This window comes from Leptodactylus fuscus, chromosome 1, assembly GCF_031893055.1.
Source record: "Leptodactylus fuscus isolate aLepFus1 chromosome 1, aLepFus1.hap2, whole genome shotgun sequence".
In the NCBI taxonomy this organism is placed as follows: domain Eukaryota; kingdom Metazoa; phylum Chordata; class Amphibia; order Anura; family Leptodactylidae; genus Leptodactylus; species Leptodactylus fuscus.
Genome location: NC_134265.1, coordinates 14,041,750 through 14,065,094, shown reverse-complemented (window position 1 = coordinate 14,065,094; position 23,345 = coordinate 14,041,750). Strand labels below are relative to the sequence as shown.

The 23,345-nt window shown below is 42.8% G+C and overlaps 2 protein-coding genes across 2 annotated transcripts in view; both read left to right on the top strand.

The window, feature by feature from the left end:
* The window catches only part of LOC142195595 (uncharacterized), a 704,678-nt gene that overhangs the window by 406,319 nt on the left and 275,014 nt on the right, over positions 1-23,345 (top strand). Inside the window, 8 exon segments of the mRNA XM_075265539.1 lie at positions 7,730-9,284; positions 13,007-13,080; positions 16,801-16,988; positions 21,924-22,046; positions 22,535-22,711; positions 22,790-22,913; positions 22,997-23,085; positions 23,169-23,271. Of these exon segments, the coding sequence (XP_075121640.1) occupies positions 7,730-9,284; positions 13,007-13,080; positions 16,801-16,988; positions 21,924-22,046; positions 22,535-22,711; positions 22,790-22,913; positions 22,997-23,085; positions 23,169-23,271 (2,433 nt within the window).
* Positions 836-5,182, top strand: LOC142189116 (uncharacterized). Its single transcript, XM_075262127.1, has 6 exons — positions 836-867; positions 3,609-3,712; positions 3,843-4,372; positions 4,753-4,804; positions 4,852-4,960; positions 5,124-5,182. Exons 2-6 carry the CDS (start codon positions 3,620-3,622, stop codon positions 5,180-5,182), a joined length of 843 nt encoding a protein of 280 aa, XP_075118228.1. The 5' UTR covers positions 836-867; positions 3,609-3,619.

Below are 23,345 nucleotides of genomic sequence, written 5' to 3'. Positions count from 1 at the left end.
ACTGTGAATAAAACATGGATACACCATTACACCCCGGATCCAAAAAAGGCAAAGACAGTTCCTTCAGCCGGGAAAGTGATTGCACTGTTTTCTGGGACAGTCATGGAGTTATCTTCATAGATTTTCTTGAAAAAGGAAAAACTATTACAGGATCATACTACGCGACATTGACAAGCTGAAAGCAGAAATTGAGGAAAAACGGCCCCATTTGCAGAAGAAGAAAATTCAGTTTCACCAGGACAATGCGCCAGCCCACACCTCAGCGATTGCATGGCGAAAATCCATGAACTGCGGTTTGAACTGCTTGGCCACCATCCTTACTCACCAGATCTAGCCCCAAGCAACTTTTTTTTTGTTCCCTCGTCTTAAAGTTGAGCTCAGAGGACAGAAATTTTCGTCAAATGAAGAAGCCATCACTTTCGTGAACAACTATTTTGAAGAGAAAGATACCAACTTTTTTTTGGACGGGTTAAAGAGATGGGAGCATCGCTGGGAGGAGTGTATACAATTACAAGGAGATCATGTGGAAAAATACATTTGAAGAAAAAAATGACTTATTTCTTTGTTAGGTCGGAAAAGTTTCAGACTACGCTCGTAGACGCACACAGCCCAGGTACAAGCACGTCACAAACCACTACATACACATTACAAATACAGTTGTGTTACATACACATCACACACACTCAGCTCTGCTGCATACACATCACACACAGCACCACTACATACACACAGCTCTGCTACATACACACAGCTCTGCTGCATACGGCCTGATCTGGTCATGTGACTCTGACTCCTCCCAAACATAACTGATCACATGACGATGACATCATCAGAGGTCCTGTAACCACGGTTGCAGTACAGGAGGAGGTAGGTGCTCACAGTCTTGGCAGGATTATAGGGATGGGGGGGGGGCAGATTTATTATTAACCCTTTAGGGCCAAGCAATTTTGGGACTTTACCTCCGAATGGTTTAATTGAAATGGGTAAAATTCCAGAAATTCTCCCCGGTTTATTGCGGGTGTCTCCGTTTATTGTTGTCGGTGCAGAACGTTAACCCCTTAGTGACACAACGCATTTTAGCCTTAAGAAATAACGTATTCAATAACTATTATCAATTTATTAGAATAAGCAGCTATTTCTATTGTTTTCGGGATTTACCTTTATGGTAGTGACCCTGTGGTCAGAATAATAGGATGATTTAAATAAAAATAAATAATTTCGTAAGGGGAAAAAAATATCAGAACTGTGAAGTCAGTAGATCAAGCACCAACGCCTCCATTTCTCTGCACCGCCTGACTACGACTACGGGGTCATGTTTGACTCAGACCTTTCCTTCACCCCTCATATTGAATCACTCGCACGTTCATGTCACCTCCACCTCAAAAACATCTCCAGAATATGCCCTTTCCTCACCAGAGATACACTAAAGACACTTATTGTCTCTCTGATTCATTCTCTCCTTGACTACTGTAACTCCTTACTAATCGGTCTTCCCCTCACTAAACTCTCCCCTCTACAATCTATTCTGAATGGAGCGGCCAGGCTCATCTATCAGTCTAGACCAGGGGTCCTCAAACTTTTTAAACAGTGGGCCGGAGGCAGAGAAGGTCGCACAGACATCAGAAGTGGTTCCCTTCAATAGGTAAAGTGAAGTGCGCTCCATGGCCTGGCCCGAGCTCCCCAGGAGCTTCACTATAAATGCATGCCTGCCGGCATTGTCAGCGGGGCCAGACAGAAGTGCTTGGCGGGCCGCATGTGGCCCGCGGACCGCAGTTTGAGGACCCCTGGTCTAGACGCTACAGCGAGGCCTCTGGTCTGTGCCAGTCACTACATTGGCTGCTTATTCATTATAGAATTATAGAATAAAATATAAAGTTATCCCCCTCCGCCACAAGGCTCTCCATAATGCTGCACCTCCCTACATTTCCTCCTTCAACTCTGTCTACCGCCCAACCCATGCTCTTCGCTCACTCAATGACCTAACACTTACATCCTCTATTATCAGAACCTCCCACGCTCGTATACAAGACTTCTCCCGAGCTACACCACTTCTCTGGAATGCTCTACCCCGGACAATCAGATTAACTCCCAATTTCAACAGCTTCAAGCGCAACCTAAAGACACATCTTATCAGACAGGCCTATCACAATTCCTAACGTAAACCCTTCCATAACGTCATTAGAATCCCCAAAATCTAACCCTCCTCTGAACCAGATTTGACCCAAACTTTTCCAAATGTTTTGAGCTTAGTCTGAACCTGAAGCTTTGAGTGTCTGTCACCCACAAACCAGTATTATACCCTAAGGCCTGGTTCACATCTGTGTTCGGGAGCCAAACGGATCCCATTATAGTCGTCAACGCTCACCTTTCCCCGCCTGTCCTGGCTATCATCACACTATCTGACACTTTGTCAGGGGCATCTTCTGACTTCTTCTATTCTCCAGTTGTGTCTTGTACTACAGTGTTCACCGTGTGGTAAAAATGATACGTTACCTGTATTCTGCAGATCGGTATGACCGTGATGCTACCAAATTGATACAGTTATGGCTGTAAGCATTGGCACGCCTAAATTTTTTTCCAGAAAATGTAGCATTTCTACAGAAAATTATTGCAATTACACATATTTGTTATATACATGTTTATTTCCTTTGTGGGTATTAGAACAAATTAAAACAAAACAAGAAACAGAGAAAAAGGGCAAATTGGACATAATTTCACACAAAATTCCAAAAATTGGCCGGAGAAAATTGTTGACTCCTTTTCAAAATTGTGGGTAAATAAGTTTGTTTCCAGCATGTGATGCTCGTACAAACTCACCTGTGGCAAGTAACAGGTGTGGGCAATATAAGAATCACACCTGAAACCAAATAAAAGTTGACTCAATCTTTGCCTCATGTGTCTCCGTGTGTCGTATTAAGCATTGAGAACAGAAAGAGGAGAAGAGAACTGCCTGACAACTGTGTGCCAACACTAATGTCCATGGCTCTAGTTGTCTTTTAGTTTAAATTCATATCGTTTTGCTCATGTACATTGTGTTAGGATCTTTTTCAGGGGACTAGATGTACTTTTTATTAATGCCATTTTGGTCACTGTATATCATCGATACTACTAACCATGATACCATTTTAATCACTTTTGGTCAAAATTTTGGCAACATTTGCTCCACTACAGACATTACCATATGTAATAAATATTTCTATATCTTTAGGACCCGTTCACACGGGGCATGGGACCCCATTGGGCCTTATTTTGACGCAGGAAGCCACATCAGAATAGGACCAAACTGCCCCTGCCGGGACTGTCGCGGCTTCCGACAGTCGCAGCTTCCCGCTCCAAAGTAGGACCAAATGAAAGGGCCTAGGCCAGAGAGTGCTGCTGCGAGGTGGATGCCGCCGGTGAATTAGCCACGGAATCCACCTGAAGAAAGGGCAGCTCGCTGAAAAAAGAACACTAGAGGTCTACATAGACCTCTATTGTAAGGGGGCGGATTTTGAGGAGGATTCAGCGCCAAAATCAGCCCCTTCTTGCCCAGTGTGAACGAGCCCTTTTAGCCCAGATGTTTTATGGTGGAGTAAAGTCTATTATGTGTATATTTATTTACCAATTAGAATCCTCTCAGATGCTGTTATCAAGAATGAAGAGAGACAGGAACAAGATGGCGGAAAGTCTATTAAATCTCACCCTAGAGATCATCTACCAGCTTACTGGAGAGGTGAGAGATTCTGATGATGTCATCATTACATCATTCTTATCTATAGTAATAACAGATGATATGACTGGAGAGGTGATGGACTCTGGACATGTATGGAGTGATATTTATTAATGTGTCTCCCCATATCCAGGGTTACACAGTAGTGAAGAAGCCCTCTAGTGGGCGCTGTCAGGCTCCTGTGTATGAAGGATATGGAGGAGCCCAGAGCCCAATCCTGGGGCCTCCACCTCACCCCCTGATACAGGAGGAGATCAATGGACAGAAGATCCTAGAACTCACCAACAAGATGCTGGAGCTGCTGACTGGAGAGGTGACACTGCTGGGAATGCTGGGACATTATACAGTCACTGGAGGGGTCGGGGTGATGACTGTATCATTGTGTTGTCAGGTTCCTATAAGGTGTCAGGATGTCGCTGTCTATTTCTCCATGGAGGAGTGGGAGTATTTAGAAGGACACAAGGATCTGTACAAGGAGGTGATGATGGAGGACCACCAGCCCCTCACATCACCAGGTAATAGACATGACTATATACACATGGACTTCCATTATTTGTATGTACAGAATGAATTCATTCCCTGTCTGTGTTTCCTACAGGTAGATCCAGTAAGAGGACAACACCGGAGAGATGTCCCAGTCCTCTTCTTCCACAGGATGATCAGGTAGATGGAGATATTCCCTATGATGTGTAGACGGGCTGTGAAGTCCTTGTGGTCAGTCTTGGGTTCTCCAGCAGTATTAGATGTTTATACTTGTGTAATGAGAGGTGGAGATGGAGGACAAAGCTGACCATAGACATTACATGTTGTCTGGATCTTCTCACAATCTTCTGGCTATGGAGACTGCTGGTTGGAATAAGGAACCATCAGGTTGGATTTCTACAGATCTGATCCTTTATTTCCCCTGAGACAAACAACCCCGGATGTATCTGGTAGAATCTGATCTCCACTGACAACCTAAAGCAGGTCCAGCCATGCCGAGTATACCTGTGTATGAGGTTCTTGGGGTTGGCATTGAGGTGTCATCTAATATCTATGTCCAGCTTCCAGGAGACCTGCAGCTTTTTGGCTCATATAACGACTACTGCATTTGCGGTAATTTCTCCATTCATCTACTGACTTTTACAATATTTGTTTCGCAGTTTTCGAATCAAGATAAAGATTTGGACGATATAAATGTTGTAGCAATTGAGATAAAGGGAGAGCCCTATGTGAGTGGTGATGAGGAGTATGAGGAGGACTTTCCTACAGGTGAGGAGACGAGTCACAGATTGTACTTTGAGAGATTATTTTGTGTTGTGTTAGATTTTTCAGCTTTACATTCCACATTTCACCGCTACTCATAATAAATATTGATGACGTGTGAGCGCTCTAGGTGACAGTACACACACGTCTCACGTTTTAAATGTTCTAGTGCTAATAATTCAGTCCCTGCCATTTGTGGTCCTTACCGGATTGGAAATGATGCTGTGAATATCATATAATCAAAGCATGAAAAATAATGATAGGTCAGTGTCCATGACTATTTCTCTTTCCTTCTCAATTTACTGCTGACAGGCAATATTAATAAATTTCATTATGACACATCCTTGCCGAATAAAAAATTTTTTGGGAAAAAAGTGTGCACCTTGGAAGAATTTTTTTAATTATTTTTTATAAAGAGTGGTTGTGTTTTATTTTTTAAACTTACCGTATTTTTCGGACTATAAGACGCACTTTTTTTCCCCAAAATTTTTGGGGAAAAGAAGGGTGCGTCTTATAGTCTGAAGGTGGCGCCTGGCATCCGCTGTAATAGAGAGACGGATGCCGGCAAGTGATAGACGCCATTACAGGTGCCGGGGCCTGAGACATCGCTGCGCTCCTCTGCCCTGCATGAAGCCAGGCAGCGGCAGGGGCTCCTCCGTCCCCCCGCTGCTGGCTTCATGAAGGGCAGAGGATCGTAGCGATGTCTCAGGCCCCGGCGTCTATCCCTCCCCGGCATCCGCCTCTCTAGTACAGCGGATGCCGGGTCAGTATCCGTGGCCCCTTCTCCCCCGGGGCCGGTCCCCACCGGCCCCGTACCTGTAAAGTTGCAGGCCGGCTCCTGCGTGGCGATATCGCAGGAGCTGACCTGTTCGGGTGACAGCCGGGAGCCTAATGAGGCTCCCCGGCCTGTCACTGCTATATATTAGTATTGCGGCTGGTCTCTATGACCAGCCGCCGTAATACTAATATACAGAATGTCCCATAGACGGCAATACAGTTGTATTGCCGTCTATGGGACTTGCGATCAAGTGACCGCAGGTTCAAGCCCCCGGGGGGGAATAAAATAGTTAAAAAAAAAAAAAAACTTTAAAAATATGAAATAAATAAAAGTTCTAAATCACCTCCTGGTTTTTTTTCAATACAAGGTGATCTAAGCAATAGATATCCCCCAAAATGGTATAACTAAAAAGTACAGCTGGCCCCGCAAAAAAAAACGCTCTATGCATCCCCGTACAGCTGCAAGGTCACCTGTCAATGTGGCCTTGCAGCTGTTGCAAAACTACAACTACAATATATTAAATATTTTACCAGTTTTTGCTTCAAAATTTTTATTCCCTATTTTCCTCCTCTAAAACCTAGGTGCGTCTTATAGTCCGAAAAATACGGTAATCTAATGGTAGAATTAGCAATAATTCTTCTGTTGGAGGACACTTTTTATGTAGCTTGAGGTAAGAGACAGACACCCATGACTCGTGGAGGGTGTCTGTCTGAAATTTTTGGTATTTTTTATTTAGCCAAGTCCATGTTCTGTGTTAGTTTTTAGTGTCTACACTTAGGTTTTGCTAAAAAAAACAAACAAACAAAAAATTAAAAAAACAAATATATTTTAACGTTGAAAAAAAATGTTAATGAATTAAAAGGGGATCAAAAAGTGAGTTTTTAACGTCCATTTTCTATCACATATTTTTCATCCACTTTTTGGCCAGCTGTCCATTTTTTAACTGTCCATCAAACAAATAAATGGTCTATTGTGTTCTATTTTTTTTTAGAGGACATTATTCATGAACTATTAAAAAAAAGTACGTGTGTATGAGCCCATTGACTCCCATTGCTCTAAAAATTGATACTGACAGATGGACGGTTTTCACAGTTTGGCTGTTTTGTACATGACCATAATGAACACCCTGGCAAATGGGGTCTGTGCTCTGAACTTTACTGTTGTCATCTGTTCTCCAGCACTATCTTATATGGATTCTACCATTAAAATCGAATTTTTTCTCATTGACTCATAGCAATAGCCTTAAGAAAGGCTATTCTTCTCCTACCTTTAGATGTCTTCTCCGTGTCGCCGTTCGGTATAAATCCCAGTTTTCGTTGGTATATAAATGAGTTCTCTCGCAGCACTGGGGGCGGGCCCCAGTGCTCAAACAGCACTGAGGGCGTCCCCAGTGCTGCTCCAGCGCCGCCTTCATTTTCTTCAGGAACGGCCTCTTCACGCATCTTCTTCTGGTAGGGCGGTCAAACTTCTCGGCCTTGGGCAGAGCCGACTGCGCATGTCTGCGGCTACAAGAAAACCGTCCGCTTACACAGCACGTTAGCGGCCATTTTCATGTGGCCTGTGGGCATGTGCAGTCGGCTCTACCCTAGGCCCGAAGCCTAGAAGTTCGACCGCCCATTCCAGTAGGAGACGCATGAAGAGGCTGTTCCTGAATAAGATGGAGGCGGCGCTGGAGAGTTCTCTTGCAGCATTGGGGACACCCCCAGTGCTGTTTGAGAGCTGGGGCCCGTCCCCAGTGCTGCAAGAGAACTCATTTGCATATTGATGAAAACCGGGATTTTTACCGAATGGCAGCGTGGAGAAGATATCTAAAGGTAGGAGAAGAATAGCCGAGAAAAAAATTTGATTTTAATGGTAGAATCCCTTTAATATTTTGCTCCATCACATCTAATATGTATGGAAATATTTATATAGAAACAATATATCTTGTCAATATACGGTAAGTCAATTTAAAGATATATTGTTTGAAATAGTAAAATCCCTTTTCTTCTTGTCAGATGACTGTACCAGGAGCTCAGAAGGACATCTGATATCTACAGATTATAAAGCAGAGGATCATGATATCACACAAGATCCATATGAAGAACATGACATTACCCCAAATATACCCTCAGCCCTTCACAACCAAGATCTATCATCTGATCCTAGCCACAGCTGGGATGAACATCAAAGACCTCACACGAGAGAGAAGCGATTTTCATGCTCAGAATGTGACAAATGTTTTATTAACAAAGCAGATCTTGCTAGACATCAGAGAATTCACACAGGGGCCAAACCATTTTCATGCTCAGAATGTGGGAAAAGTTTTACCCAGAAATCTGATCTTGGTAGACATCGGAGAACTCATACCGGGGAGAAGCCATTTTTCTGTTCTCAATGTGGGAAACGTTTTGTCTACAAATCAGGACTTGATAGACATCGGAGAGCTCACACCGGGGAGAAGCCATTTTCATGTTCCGAATGTGGGAAATGTTTTACACAAAAACCAGCCCTTGTTGAACATGAAAGAATTCACACAGGGGAAAAGCCATTTGTCTGTTCAGAATGTGGAAATTGTTTTAACCAGAAATCAGAACTTATTAGACACATGAGAATGCACACAGAGGCAAAATCATTTTCATGCTTAGAATGTGGAAAAAGTTTTACCCAGAAACCAAATCTGGTCTTACATCAGAGAATTCACACAGGTGAGAAGCCATATTCATGTTCAGAATGTGGGAAATGTTTCATCAGTAAGTCCGAACTTGCTAAACATCAAAGAATCCACACTGGGGCTAAACCATTTTCTTGTTCAGAATGTGGGAAATGTTTTACTCAGAAAACAAATCTTATCTTACATCAAAGAATTCATACAGGGGAGAAGCCATATTCGTGCTTGGAATGTGGAAAATGTTTTATTCGTAAATCACTTCTTGTTGAACATCAAACTACTCACACAGGAGAGAAGCCATTTCCATGTTTAGAATGTGGCAAATGTTTTATCCAAAAAACGGATCTTGCTAGACATCAAAGAATTCACACAGGGGAAAAGCCATATTCATGCTCAGAATGTGGCAAATGCTTTTTTGAGAAAATAGACCTTGTTAGCCATCTCAGAATTCACACAGGTGATAAACCATTTTCATGTTCAGAATGTGTTAGATGTTTTACCCGGAAATCAATCCTTGTTAAACATCTAAGAACTCACACAGGTGAGAAGCCATTTTCATGTCCAGAATGTGGAAAATGTTTTATCAGAGAATCAGAGCTTACGAAACATCAGAGAATTCACACAAGGCCAAAACCATTTTCATGTTTAGAATGTGGAAAATGTTTTATCAGGAAGTCAGAACTTGATAGGCATAAAAGAATTCACACAGGAGAGAATTCATGTTCAGAATGTGGCAAGTGTTTTACACAGAAACCAAATCTGATCACACATCAAAGAATTCATATGGGAGAGAAACCTTATTTGTGCTCAGAATGTGGTCAATGTTTTATTCAGAAATCACTTCTTGTTGAACATCAAATAATTCACACAGGAGAGAAGCCATATTCATGTTCAGATATAGAGTAGTTCTATATTTGCTAAACAAATACTACTGATATTTTAGTACATGGATGATCACTATCTGCATTACTGAGACCCCCTCCAGTCCTGGGAATGGTGATTGTCTTACCTTTGTTGTGAAGGAAGCTGCACCCCTGGTAGATGTAGACACATTCCTTCTCTTGTGCACTTCAGTGGGAGCAGTGGAGATAGTCAAAGTACAGTAATGTGGGTATGGCTGAATTAACAAAGGGGGTAATATACCCCCAGTTTCAGAATCAGAGTTCAGAATGTGAGAAATAATTAAAGAATGCAAAACAGAAAGTATTTATGAAGAGGAGGGAAAAATATTGGATGATTATTTAAAAAAAAAATCAAACAAAAAAAAACTTGCAATAAAAATATTTGCCAAAAAAAAGATAAAAAAAGCTTCTGTTTATATATTGAAGAATTCATAAGGTAGAGCAGACTTTCGGTCTACAGTGCTAGAAAACCCAGCAGTCATGGCTGATTCAGAAGATGTACTCGGGAGCAGGTGGAGCTGTCACTTAAGAAATAGGGGGGCGCAGCAAGGTGGCAGTTTGGGGTGGTAATCTAAAGCGTAGAACAAAGCTCCGTCAAGGAAACCTGATGGCCACACAATTTCTCCCCATAGTCCTTGGGAGAGTCCAAAAAGGGCATCCGCATTCCATGACATGGCCTGATCTTCCCAGCGGATCTGTTAAAATTAATCATTTGAAGTCTGGAAGACTAAGCAAATAAGGGTGAGTGCTCACAAGCTGAGATAGATGAAGTGCAGTGCAGTGCAGCATGTCAGACTCATTGAGATGCAATCCCCAGTGAGTTGTCACAACAAATGTCACTGCAAATGTCACCACACCTGGGACACTTTAGCACCTCGGTCTTTCACGCTCACAACCTGGTATTGATAAAACATAGTGTATGACACTGTCAGGGCTCCTAGGACTATATATCTATAATACATAGTGTATGACACTGTCAGGGCTCCTAGGACTATATATATCTATAATACATACTGTATGACACTGTCAGGGCTCCTAGGACTATATATATCTATAATACATAGTGTATAACACTGTCAGGGCTCCTAGGACTATATATCTATAATACATAGTGTATGACACTGTCAGGGCTCCTAGGATTATATACCTATAATACATAGTGTATGACACTGTCAGGGCTCCTAGGATTATATACCTATAATACATAGTGTATGACACTGTCAGGGCTCCTAGGATTATATACCTATAATACATAGTGTATGACACTGTCAGGGCTCCTAGTACTATATAGCTATAATACATAGTGTACAACACTGTCAGGGCTCCTAGGGCTATATATATCTATAATACATAGTGTATGACACTGTCAGAGCTCCTAGGACTATATATCTATAATACATAGTGTATGACACTGTCAGGACTCCTAGGACTATATATCTATAATACATAGTGTATGACACTGTCAGAGCTCCTAGGACTATATATGTATAATACATAGTGTATGACACTGTCAGGGCTCCTAGGACTATATATCTATAATACATAGTGTATGACACTGTCAGGGCTCCTAGGACTATATATCTATAATACATAGTGTATGACACTGTCAGGACTCCTAGGACTATATATCTATAATACATAGTGTATGACACTGTCAGGGCTCCTAGGACTATATATCTATAATACATAGTGTATGACACTGTCAGGGCTCCTAGGACTATATATCTATAATACATAGTGTATGACACTGTCAGGACTCCTAGGACTATATATCTATAATACATAGTGTATGACACTGTCAGGGCTCCTAGGACTATATATCTATAATTCATAGTGTATGACACTGTCAGGACTCCTAGGACTATATATATATCTATAATACATAGTGTATGACACTGTCAGGACTCCTAGGACTATATATCTATAATACATAGTGTATGACACTGTCAGGGCTCCTAGGACTATATATCTATAATACATAGTGTATGACACTGTCAGGGCTCCTAGGACTATATATCTATAATACATAGTGTATGACACTGTCAGGGCTCCTAGGACTATATATCTATAATACATAGTGTATGACACTGTCAGGGCTCCTAGGACTATATATCTATAATACATAGTGTAGGATACTGTCAGGGCTCCTAGGATTATATACCTATAATACATAGTGTATGACACTGTCAGGGCTCCTAGGATTATATACCTATAATACATAGTGTATGACACTGTCAGGGCTCCTAGGATTATATATCTATAATACATAGTGTATGACACTGTCAGGGCTCCTAGTACTATATAGCTATAATACATAGTGTACAACACTGTCAGGGCTCCTAGGGCTATATATATCTATAATACATAGTGTATGACACTGTCAGAGCTCCTAGGACTATATATCTATAATACATAGTGTATGACACTGTCAGGACTCCTAGGACTATATATCTATAATACATAGTGTATGACACTGTCAGAGCTCCTAGGACTATATATCTATAATACATAGTGTATGACACTGTCAGGACTCCTAGGACTATATATCTATAATACATAGTGTATGACACTGTCAGGGCTCCTAGGACTATATATCTATAATACATAGTGTATGACACTGTCAGGGCTCCTAGGACTATATATCTATAATACATAGTGTATGACACTGTCAGGGCTCCTAGGACTATATATCTATAATACATAGTGTATAACACTGTCAGGGCTCCTAGGACTATATATCTATAATACATAGTGTATGACACTGTCAGAGCTCCTAGGACTATATATCTATAATATATAGTGTATGACACTGTCAGGGCTCCTAGGGCTATATATCTATAATACATAGTGTATGACACTGTCAGGGCTCCTAGGACGATATATCTATAATACATAGTGTATGACACTGTCAGAGCTCCTAGGACTATATATCTATAAAAGAAGATTTGGTCACCAAAAATTATCTGTTTATGGGAGCGGGGTGCTCATGGCTTTGGAGAAAAGCGATGCTGGGTTATTTAGTTTATTTTCTTGTTATTATTCCAGCAGTGGAAACTACAAAACTTGAGCAAGAATGTGTGACTTTAGAAAAAATAACCATAGGAACAGATGTGACACCAAAATAGTGCTGGTATTGTTAGGAGCAATGGCACCGGTATTTTTGAGGTGGGAACTTTATACAATATCATTTTGATTATTCTTTTTTCCTAATGCACCGGCTGTGTGATATATTGGAGTGTGAGACCAGAACGTCACAGTGACTTACAAGACTTGTGTGTCTTCTCTATTTCTATTTCGCCATGTATTTAGTTTTGTTAAAAACTGAACAATGTGGAATATTCGGGCTCAGAGTATTTTACTTGCTCCGCACAATATTATATTACATGTTGCTCTTTCCCTTCCTCACCCTGCTCAGAGGATCAGCTGAACACATCTGCACATATTCCAGTGCTGCCCACTGGAGGTGATCAGTGACATTGTCACCGCCCACTTGTCATCCACCTTTATTGGAGCATTTTCCCCCCCGATCTGTAAACCAGGTCTTGGGGACCTAAACTTGTAATAGTAATATTTCCTCTCCCGTGTTCTGCTGGTTACTCGCTACATACTACATGTGATAGATCAAAAACAAATCCACACCACACACATGATCTAATAGAGAAAACAATGGCCCAAGGGGTATTTACACCCAATGAGGTTTATGTCTTTCTTCCTTCGTATAGCCGTGATAGTGATGTGGTCAAGATATTCCCTGAAAACCCAGATAAACAGATCCAAGGCTATATTGCTTTGCTGTGTGCAAAATCGCATACACAGCTCTCTTACACGCAAATCACATGCACAGCTCTACTATATGCAAATTGCGTACACAGCCCTGCTACATGCAAATCGCTTACACAGCTGTGCTACATGCAAATCGCATACACAGCTCTGCTACACGCAAATCACATGCACAGCTCTACTATATGCAATTCGCATACACAGCTCTGCTACACGCAAATCACATACACAGCTCTACTGCACGTAAATCGCATGCACAGCTCTGCTACACGCAAGTCGCGTACACAGCTCTGCTACATGCAAATCTGATACACAGCCCTGCTACATGCAAACATCACACATACATAGCACTGCTACATCACGTCTCAGCAACCTTCAGCAGTCCACTTGCTGTGAAACTACAACTCCTATCAAGATTCACAAACAGTAGAGCAAGTATACATGATGGGAGTTGTACAGGCATTACCTCCCAACCGTCCCGGTTTTAATTCATCAGCTCCTGCTTTCCCACTCTGCCCCCTGGAGTTGTAGGTGCGATGTGATGATGTCACTCATGTTTCACCTGCAGCTCCCTGAACGCTCAGAGCAAAGGGACTGCACAGAGCGGCAGGGGAGCGAGGAGAGTAGCAGTGGTTTTTTATGTTAGACTTTGAGGGGGAACATGAAAATGGGTGTAAATGGAGAGGGGACATTAAACTGGGGGCAGATGAAGGGGGAACATTAAACTGGGGGCAGATGAAGGGGGGACATTAAACTGGGGGCAGATGAAGGGGGGACATTAAACTGGGGGCAGATGAAGGGGGGACATTAAACTGCACATTCTGTCCTGTGAGAGTTGGGGGGTTGCGTCCGGAATGAGTCGGCTCTTCCAAGTGAATGTCAGGAATCGGCTTTGGCTGACAAGTCTTTTTAGGGCTAGTTCATACGGGGGCAAAGAGGCTGATTTTGACAGCGGATTTTGCTTCATCAATCAGCCCCTTTGCAATAGTGGTCTATGTAGACTGTTAGCAGAAAAAAAAAAGCGACATGACCTTTCTTCAGGCGTTTTCCGCCTGAAGAAAGCAATAGAAGTGAATGGGAGGCGAAAGACGCCTAGCTTTTTTTTTGCAAAAAAAAAGCGACCGAAACAGCGAGGCTTTTTTTTTCCGGCCCATTCACTTTATGGCCTGGCTTTTTTTAACCCCTTAGCGACCCTTGACGTAACTGTACGTCATGGGTCGCATGGGGATGTATGGAGCGAGCTCACACGCTGAGCTCGCTCCATACACGGCAGATGCCGGCTGTATAATACAGCCAGGACCTGCCAATAACAGCAGCGGTCGGTGCCCGAGCCGATTGCTGCTGTTAACCCTTTACACATTGCGGTCAAACGTGACCGCAGTGTGTAAACGGCACCGGCGGCATGGGTGCCGCCATGTTTCGCCCATCGCCGCCCTCTTGAACGTCACATGAGGGCGGTGATCGGTTGCTATGACAGCCGGAAGCCTATTGAAGGCTTCCAGGCTTGTCTCTGCCCGAGATCTATTAGACGATGCCAGAGGCAGCCTCTAATAGAAGTGCTGGGATTCTGCTATTTACTGCAGTACTGTAGTATTGCAGTGAATAGTATGAGCGATCAGACCCCCTAGGTTTCAAGGTACCTAAGGGGTCTGATCATAAATGTAACAGAAGAAAAAAAAAGTTTTTAAAAGTATTAAAAAAATAAAAAAAATATAAAAGTTCAAATCACCCCCCTTTCCCTAGATTAGCTATAAAAGTAATTAAAGAACATTAAACATAAACATATTAGGTATCCCCGCGCTCCAAAATGCCTGAACTATTAGAATATTAAAACATTTATCCCGTACTGCGAACGGCGTAGCGGCAAAAAAAATAAAAACCGCCAAAAAGCGTTTTTTTCAACACTTTGCCTCCTATAAAAAATTGAATAAAAAGTGATCAAACCATCAGATATTTCCCCAAATGGTATCAATAGAAACGTCATCTTGTCCCGCATAAAAAGACACCACAACCAGCTCCATACATGGAAATATGAAAAAGTTACAGGTGTTAGAACATGATGACACAAAATTTTTTTTCTATTTTGCAAAGTTTATCATTTTTTTAAAAGTATCAAAACCTTTCAAATACTATATAAATTTGGTATCACCGCATTTGTACTGACACGTAGAACACAGGTAACATGTCATTTATACCAAACAGTGAACGCTGTAAAAATTAAACCCATAAGAAAATGGCGCAAATGCATTTTTTCTCCAATTGCACCTCATTCTGAATTTTTTTCCAGCTTCCCAGTACATTGCACAGCATATTGAATGATGCCATTACAAAGTACAATTTGTCCCGCAAACAATAAGCCATCATGTGACTCTGTGAACTGAAAAATGAAAAAGTTATGGCTCTTGAAATGTGAGGAGGGAAAAACGAAAATGCGAAACCAAAAAATGGCCGGGTCCTTAAGGGGTTAAAGCTGTTTTTACAAAAAAAAAAAGCTCCAAAAAAAGCTCCTAAACAGTCCAAAAAAACTTCCTAATTAGCTACTAATTAGGAAGCTTTTTTTTTTCAGGACCAAAATAAGCCACACGTAATTTACATGTGACACATAATTTACACCTTACTGCCTTTTGGCTCTGCAGACAGCTAACCCCGCCCCTATACTGTGAGCCCCGCCCCCTTTAACCCCATGTTAGCTGTTACTGTATTGTATCGGGATCTCACTGAAAAAGAGACAAAAGTTCCATCACTAGCTAAAGGCTACTGATCATGTGACTCCTCCCATACACATGACAGATCACATGACTGTGACATCATCAAAGGTCCTTTAGCCCATTAGATGAAGCAATAACAACAGCCCCCTGATCATGTGACTCATTGACTCCTCCCACCTATGACATCCTCACAGGTCCCCCTGGGCTGCAGTACAGGAGGAGGTATGTGTGTGTGTGCGGTGTCAGTATAGTAGTCAGGACATGACGCAGTTGTCAGGACCTTCTGGGCCCGGCTCGTGTATTAGCCCCTTCCTCTCATTTTTTGTTTTTGGAAAAGGGGGGGAATGAAACTTTATTTTTACTCTTTTAATTCCTTTTATTTTTAGACTTGGTACTTATTTGTTATCCTACTACATTTTTTTCGTTAACCTACTACATGCCAATACTTTTTATCCTACTACATGCCATTTTATCTTGTTATCCTACTACATTTTATTTGTTAACCTATTCGTTATCCTACTACATTCCAATACTTCGTTATGTTTATTCGTTATCCGTGCGTGACGGGTGTTAGCTGCGGCGGCCAGTGCGTAGCGATTGTCACCAGTAAACAGTTCAGCAGGTCCTCTCCGGCGTGGACCTGTCGCCACATGAATTCCACCAGGTATGATTGTAGGTGGTGCCTGGCTGTGCCCCGGTGCCTCTTATTTCTCCACTTCGCCAAACCCCACATCCTTTCAACAGTTTGCATGTGCGTACCTGTCTCAGGATCGACGAAATTCCACGAATGGTTGACAGTGGTATGTCGGTAGCCGGCTTGCCGGAGGGCCTCGGTGTCGTATCCCTTCCAGCAGTCGGAATGTAGTATGGAGTCCGGGGCCACGTGTTTCCTAATGACTGATGTCAGGGTAGAGGCACTTCTGTCCGGCACCAATTCCAGGAAACACTCTTTCGTCTCCCTGCATATTCCACCAAACACCCATTGCTGAGGTAGTACTCTGCCAACGTTGTTTTTCCTCTTTGTGAAGACGCTCTCGTCGACCTCGACTACCTTATTTGCGCCGCCTACCTGGTTTACGGAACGGCTCGCTATTTCCACTGCACATGCCTGCCTCATGTAATTGTTCCAATCGACATCTCTAGTTGTTCCTCGCACCAGGCAACTGACGTCAGCTCCTTACACCAGCAGTACATGAAACAGAGGATCGTGACGAAAGTAAGGCGGGATCCCTCGAACCAATTACCCGACCTCAACCCGTAACTTGTATGGCACTTGGTCTTCGTGCAAATCCACCGGGCGCCAGACCTGTTGAACTGCAAGTTCATTTGATGACCGTTGCCGCATCTCCTCTCTGACGGCAATAACCCTTTCCTCTGGAAAAGCTGTACAGTGGCCTCCTCCGTACCGGGTAAATCCCATATCTTCATTTTATTCCATTCTGGGCACCAATAAGTAACCCCCCCCTCCGCAGGGAGTGAACGCGTGTGAGCCAGTGCAAGACTTACACATATTCCCACCTGTTGCCTAAGGCAACCAGATTACAGATAATACTCATGAGGGAAAGTGAAAGCAGCAAGCGGATTGGTCGCTATGGTCACCTCTAATAACCCAAAATCAGTCGTCATAGTCACCACAGAGCCTCCTCAGTCGTCATAGTCACCACAGAGCCTCCGTACCGCGAGCAAAGCTAGACTATAATAGAATGTAGTAGGATAACAAATAAGTACCTTAGACTTTTCCGAGTCTGGTCGCTAATACAATATGCTGCAATTCTTATGCATTGCAATGTATTGCTAAAACCAGACACTTGTATTACAGACTGCTTATAACAACGTGTAATAGGACCGCACCAATAGGCTCCTGGCTGTCATAGGAACAGGTTACTGCCCCTGGATCTCCTCTTTGGGGGTAGTGATCATCAACAAAATGGTGGTGACCATGTGTTGCCTTTGAAAAGCTATCTCACATTTGACCGGATCCGTGTTGTACTTACGCTGGGTTCACACCAGCTTCTGGACTCTGTTATCTGGAAACCTGTCATGCCGAGTCCGGCCGTGAGTGTTTTGAGCTCTCCGCGGCAAAACCGTTTTTTAAAAACCTGACACAGAGTATTGCATGTCCGACTCTGTGTCCGGCTTAAAAAAATGGTTTTGCAGCGGAGAGCATAAAACGGTCACCGGCAATCACGGCCGGACACTTTTCAAACCCATTCAAACCCTGTTTTGTGCAGGAAACAGAAACCTGCAGAACAGAGTGCCGGGCGCAGATGTGAACGAGCCCTTAGTTAGGTTTGGTCACTCATTTAGTTCCAGAATTCCTAAAATTCATAACTTTGTGACTGTCTCTTGTTCACCTATTTCCACAAATGTGGGCGGAGACTCCTTGGCCCGATGTTATTCTAATTCACGCCAGTATAGACTTCCATTCTGGCGCGGCCTCAGATTTATCAGGAGATTGGGGCCTCTTGATAAATCAGGCGCACCTTGGGCCAGTCGGAGCCTTTTATAAAGACTGGAGTACAAAGTGCCAGTCTTAATAAATCTCTGTCTCCATCAGTTATCATTGACTTTAATTTTAAAAACAAGACAAAAAATTTCTTCCTGTGCACAGGACTTTATCCTCTGTTAGAATGAAAGCTTCCATCTTTCCATTGAAGGGGACCTGAGTTTTCTTGAAACATTGAAATATCTGCAGAGTCTTGCTGGGCCGTCTGTTCTCTGGCTCTATATTCTTTTATACATGGTGCCCTATCCATTTTTCTGCTGCTAATAGCCCCATTATGGCTGCAGCATATTTGACATTTCTGTCTCAGGCTGTGGGTGTGTACAATACAGAGCCTGCCTCCTCCTCTCTCCATTATTACTACTACCGGTTCCATTACATGGTATTTAGCAAGGAGTAACTGTAAGATAGCAAACAAATAGCTAAGAAAAACCGAAATGACCATACTATAGGACATCCAGGAACACTGGACTGCAAGTACTGGGTATGATACAGCTAAAATGGTCCAGGACAAAGAGAAAGAGAAATTTAAGGAAATCTGCTTTCTGTGTATGATTAACATCCCAACAGTAATAACAGAAGCAGCTAGTCAGAGGTCACATACAAGTACATAGTAAACTCCTTACACTGCAGAAGTTTCCTTTGTAAGCCGGTGGCTTGTGTAATACTGGAGGGGGTGTACATCTCGCCCAGATTGCTTAGATGGATGAGGTGACAAAAATCCCGAAAAAGTTTGTTTTTTCAGCAAACAGTTTGGTTTGCTGAGCATTGTTTAGCGCTGTGCACTGGGCTAGATTTTTAGGGAATGGCAGGCAGGTTGGTAGTGGGACTTGTCCTTCCCATCCCCTCCAGTCCACACCCTGTGGATGCTCCTGCAGGAGCCCAGCTGTGTCAAGTTGTCCTTGTTAGCAAGGCATAAGAAGTCTGCTCTTCTAGCAGACTGGGTCAGAACTTGGCTGGAAAGCCACCTAGGAGGTTGCTACTACCTGAGAGCTTCCTGATTTTCTGAACTGGTTACTATTATAGGTGAGGCAACCAGTTTTTATTTCGTTAGAGCCCAGATGGGCAGGTGTTTATTTTGTATTTCTCTTTGCTGCTGCGTGTACTGCTGTCCATTGGAGTGAATAAAACTCTACATTTTGGACTGGCATCTTGGTGTCTGTCTATGTCATTCACCTAACAATCCAAAATCCTGACACCTTTCAGTGTCTGTTGTGTACAGACATGAACAGGCTGTGAAGAAAACAGCCCCTCCCCACTTCATTCATTGTATGGAGAGAACAGACCCTCCCATAAACTCACTGGGCTCCCATCTTAAGTGGTTAACTGAATTTTCATCAGAAATTGAAGTATCTGCAGGGTCTTGAGAGGCAGATGATAGAGACCTTGTAACTGTGGCTGGATATATAGTGCCCTTCCATCTCTCCTTCTGTGGACTGTTGGCATCCAGCAAGATCAGAATCTTTATGAAAACCATCTCAGACTCCTGATTTATCTACATAGTCCAGTCATATTAAGGCGACCACCTGTCAAAATCCAGAATAACCACCTTTGGTAGAGCGGACCGCTGCGAGACGTGCAGGAAGAGAGGGGATGTTGTGATGATGTCACTGGGATGTTGAGCCGTGCCGACTCCAGTGCCGTGGCCAGCTGCGCTAGGTTACGCAGTTGAGCATCCATGGCGCGAACATCCCGATCGAGGTGGTCCCATAGATTCTCGATTGGGTTCAAGTCCGGGGAATTTGCTGGCCAAGGAAATACGGTAAACTCATTCTGGTGCTCCTCAAACCACGTACGCACACTGTGAGCTCTATGACACATCGCATTGTCCTGCAGGTAGATGCCATCATCCTGAGGAAAAACAATTCGCATGTAGGGGTGAACATGGTCCGCAAGGATAGATGCATACTTGTGTTGATCCATCGTGCCTTCCACAATGATGAGTGCACCTAGATGGCTGATGACACGTGCCTTTTGCGATTGGTTATTTAACGTTGGTGTCAAAAGTAGGCGGTGGTCACATTAATATGACTGGACTGTGTATGTGCCAGATTTGGGTCAAATGTTGAGACATTTGGATTCCTATAGAGGATGAACAGACATTTACTTTTTATAACTTATAAAATATGGTATGGCCGCCACAGCAGACGTCCAGATGAAAATGATGTTATCTATATATAGACCGCAGCACACAAACATCCCATAGAAGAGGCTTGCCAGGGTGAAGAACACACTGTCAGGTCTGCCTTATCGCACCACTAAAACAAACAAAAAAAAAAAAGATAAAATTTGTTAAAACACCCTTTCAGTCAACAAAAACACTTTATCAGAAAAACATGTTTAAAAATATTTAAGAAAGTGCTCAAAAAGTCGTATGTACACCAAAAAGGTACCAATATAAAACAGGTCTTATACTGCAAAAAAAAACAACAAGTCTTTAACCATCTCCATCGACAGAAAAATAGAATAAGCATGCTAGCCTCCGAGAAGATGGCGATTCAAAAATAATCGATTTTTCTCTCAAAATTTTTCTTTTTGAAAAATCACTTAAACGTAGAAATCGCTATAAATTATATATCGCTGTAATTGTAGAATTGATCCATAGCATAACAATAACGTGTTGTACAGTAAATGGCGTAAAATATCAAAAAGCAAGGCCAGAATCGCTATTATTTTTTAATCACCCCCTAGAAAGATTTAACAACTGTAACATCTCTGCCTGTTCAGGTCACTCCGCCACTCTCTGCTCGCATGTGGCGGTGCAGGAGGCATGCGCAGTTTAGTTCCTTGCTTAGAGTTCTTGGTTGCACTGTGTGAACATGGCTCTAGTTCTGTGTTTGAATTTGCACCACACCCGTCTTCTGCCCTTGTCTGCCTCTGTCCATGAGGTAGTTAATTTTGGTCTTGCCCTGTGATTGACAGCCTGTCTTCCTGTCAGGTCCAGGGCGGGTTCATCCTCCCCTATTTAGTCTTGGCTCACATTCACACTGGTGCCTGTTATTGCCTTGTGCTTACTGGCTTTATCTCTTGCTGTTTTGTTAATTGTATTCTTAATCCTGACCTCTGGTTTTTCCTATTGACTATTCTTTTGGACTCCGATTTGGCACTGCATTGCTCGACTGTTACCGAACCCTGGCTAGCTGACCTCCCTTTGTTGTTGTTTGTCTTGTCTGTGTTTTGTGTCACATATATAGGAAGGGATCGTCTCCAAGTTGCCGCCTATTACATAGGATAGGACCTCGCAAGAGGAAGGGACAGTGGGGGGCTTCAGCTTAGGGCTCACTGTCTCTTGTGCCCCTTCCTCCAGGGTTCTCCAGCAGCTACTGGGGAATTGTCATCTAGCAATTCCCTAACAACAACATTTAGTCAATAAGTTATAGGCACCACAAAAAAGTGTAACTGGTAAAACGCATCTCATCCTGTGAACAACAAACTAATACAGGACATCAATTGGAACCTCTAATACAGAGCCTGAACTTCTGGAGTCTATAAATGTATCCAACTACTATATCAACTACCACGTAGTATCTCCTGCCATGTCTCCTCTTATTATCTCCAGGAATTGTCTGATATTTACATGGAATATTCTGTATTTATCACATTGTCTCATCTTCTCTCCATTCAGGTTCCTACAATATAAAATCCTCTCTGTATCTTCTATATAAGAGAATATTCCTTATTGTCCCATCAAGGATGGAAAGAATCAGGAACAAGATGGCGGAAAGTCTATTAAATCTCACCCTAGAGATCATCTACCAGCTTACTGGAGAGGTGAGAGATTCTGATGATGTCATCATTACATCATTCTTTTTTTTTTTTTTTTATAAATTCTTTATTTATAACAAAACAAAATATACAAACAACAAAACAGGAGCCACAGGACAAAAAGGGGTCCAAGACAAAAATAGAACCAGAACCAGATGTAACAACTAACAACATTAGAGGGCAAATCAGTATACACATTACTACCCACCAGATCCCGGTAGGGTCGAGTACCCTGGAAGAGAATCCATGGCGTCCAAACTTCCATAAAGGCATAACACGCGTCCCTCAGGGATGCAGTAAGGTCCTCCATACACTGAATGTCATCCACCTTTACGGACCCAGTGAAAGAGAGAAGGTGGGTGAGATGATTTCCAGAGCACCGGAAATCATGACATCATTCTTATCTATAGTAATAACAGATGATATGACTGGAGAGGTGATGGACTCTGGACATGTATGTAGTGAGATTTATTAATGTGTCTCCCCATATCCAGGATTACACAGTAGTGAAGAAGACCTCTAGTGGGCACTGTCAGGCTCCTGTGTATGAAGGATATGGAGGATTCCTGAGCCCATTCCCGAGGCCTCCACCTCACCCCCTGATACAGGAGATCAATGAACAGAAGATCCTAGAACTCACCTACAAAATGCTGGAGCTGCTGACTGGAGAGGTGACACTGCTGGGAATGCTGGGACATTATACAGTAACTGGAGGGGTCGGGGTGATGACTGTATCATTGTGTTGTCAGGTTCCTTTAAGGTGTCAGGATGTCGCTGTCTATTTCTCCATGGAGGAGTGGGAGTATTTAGAAGGACACAAGGATCTGTACAAGGAGGTGATGATGGAGGACCACCAGCCCCTCACATCAGCAGGTAATAGACATGACTATATACACATGGACTTCCATTATTTGTATGTACAGAATGAATTCAGTCCCTGTCTGTGTTTCCTACAGGTAGATCCAGTAAGAGGACAAAACCGGAGAGATGTCCCAGTCCTCTTCTTCCACAGGATGATCAGGTAGATGGAGATATTCCCTATGATGTGTAGACGGGCTGTGAAGTCCTTGTGGTCAGTCTTGGGTTATCCAGCAGTATTAGATGTTACTTACAATATTTCTTTTACAGCTTCTGACTCCGGATAAAGATATGAAGAATATTAATACTACCGAGCCCTATGTGAGTGGTGATGAGGAATGTGAGGAGGACATTCCTACAGGGAACTGCCCAGGTGAGTAGGAACCACTAAATAAATAAAAAAAGATTGATCTGGATTGTTTTATTTAGAGGCTATCCTTACTGTAG

Excerpts from the sequence above, each read along its gene's own strand:
- LOC142189116 (XM_075262127.1), top strand. The coding sequence starts at position 3,620 with ATGCTGTTATCAAGAATGAAGAGAGACAGGAACAAGATGGCGGAAAGT. Across the intron at positions 3,713-3,842 it reads TCTACCAGCTTACTGGAGAG|GGTTACACAGTAGTGAAGAA; the intron begins GTGAGAGATTCT and ends CCCCATATCCAG. Across the intron at positions 4,373-4,752 it reads TTCTTCCACAGGATGATCAG|CTTCCAGGAGACCTGCAGCT; the intron begins GTAGATGGAGAT and ends ATCTATGTCCAG.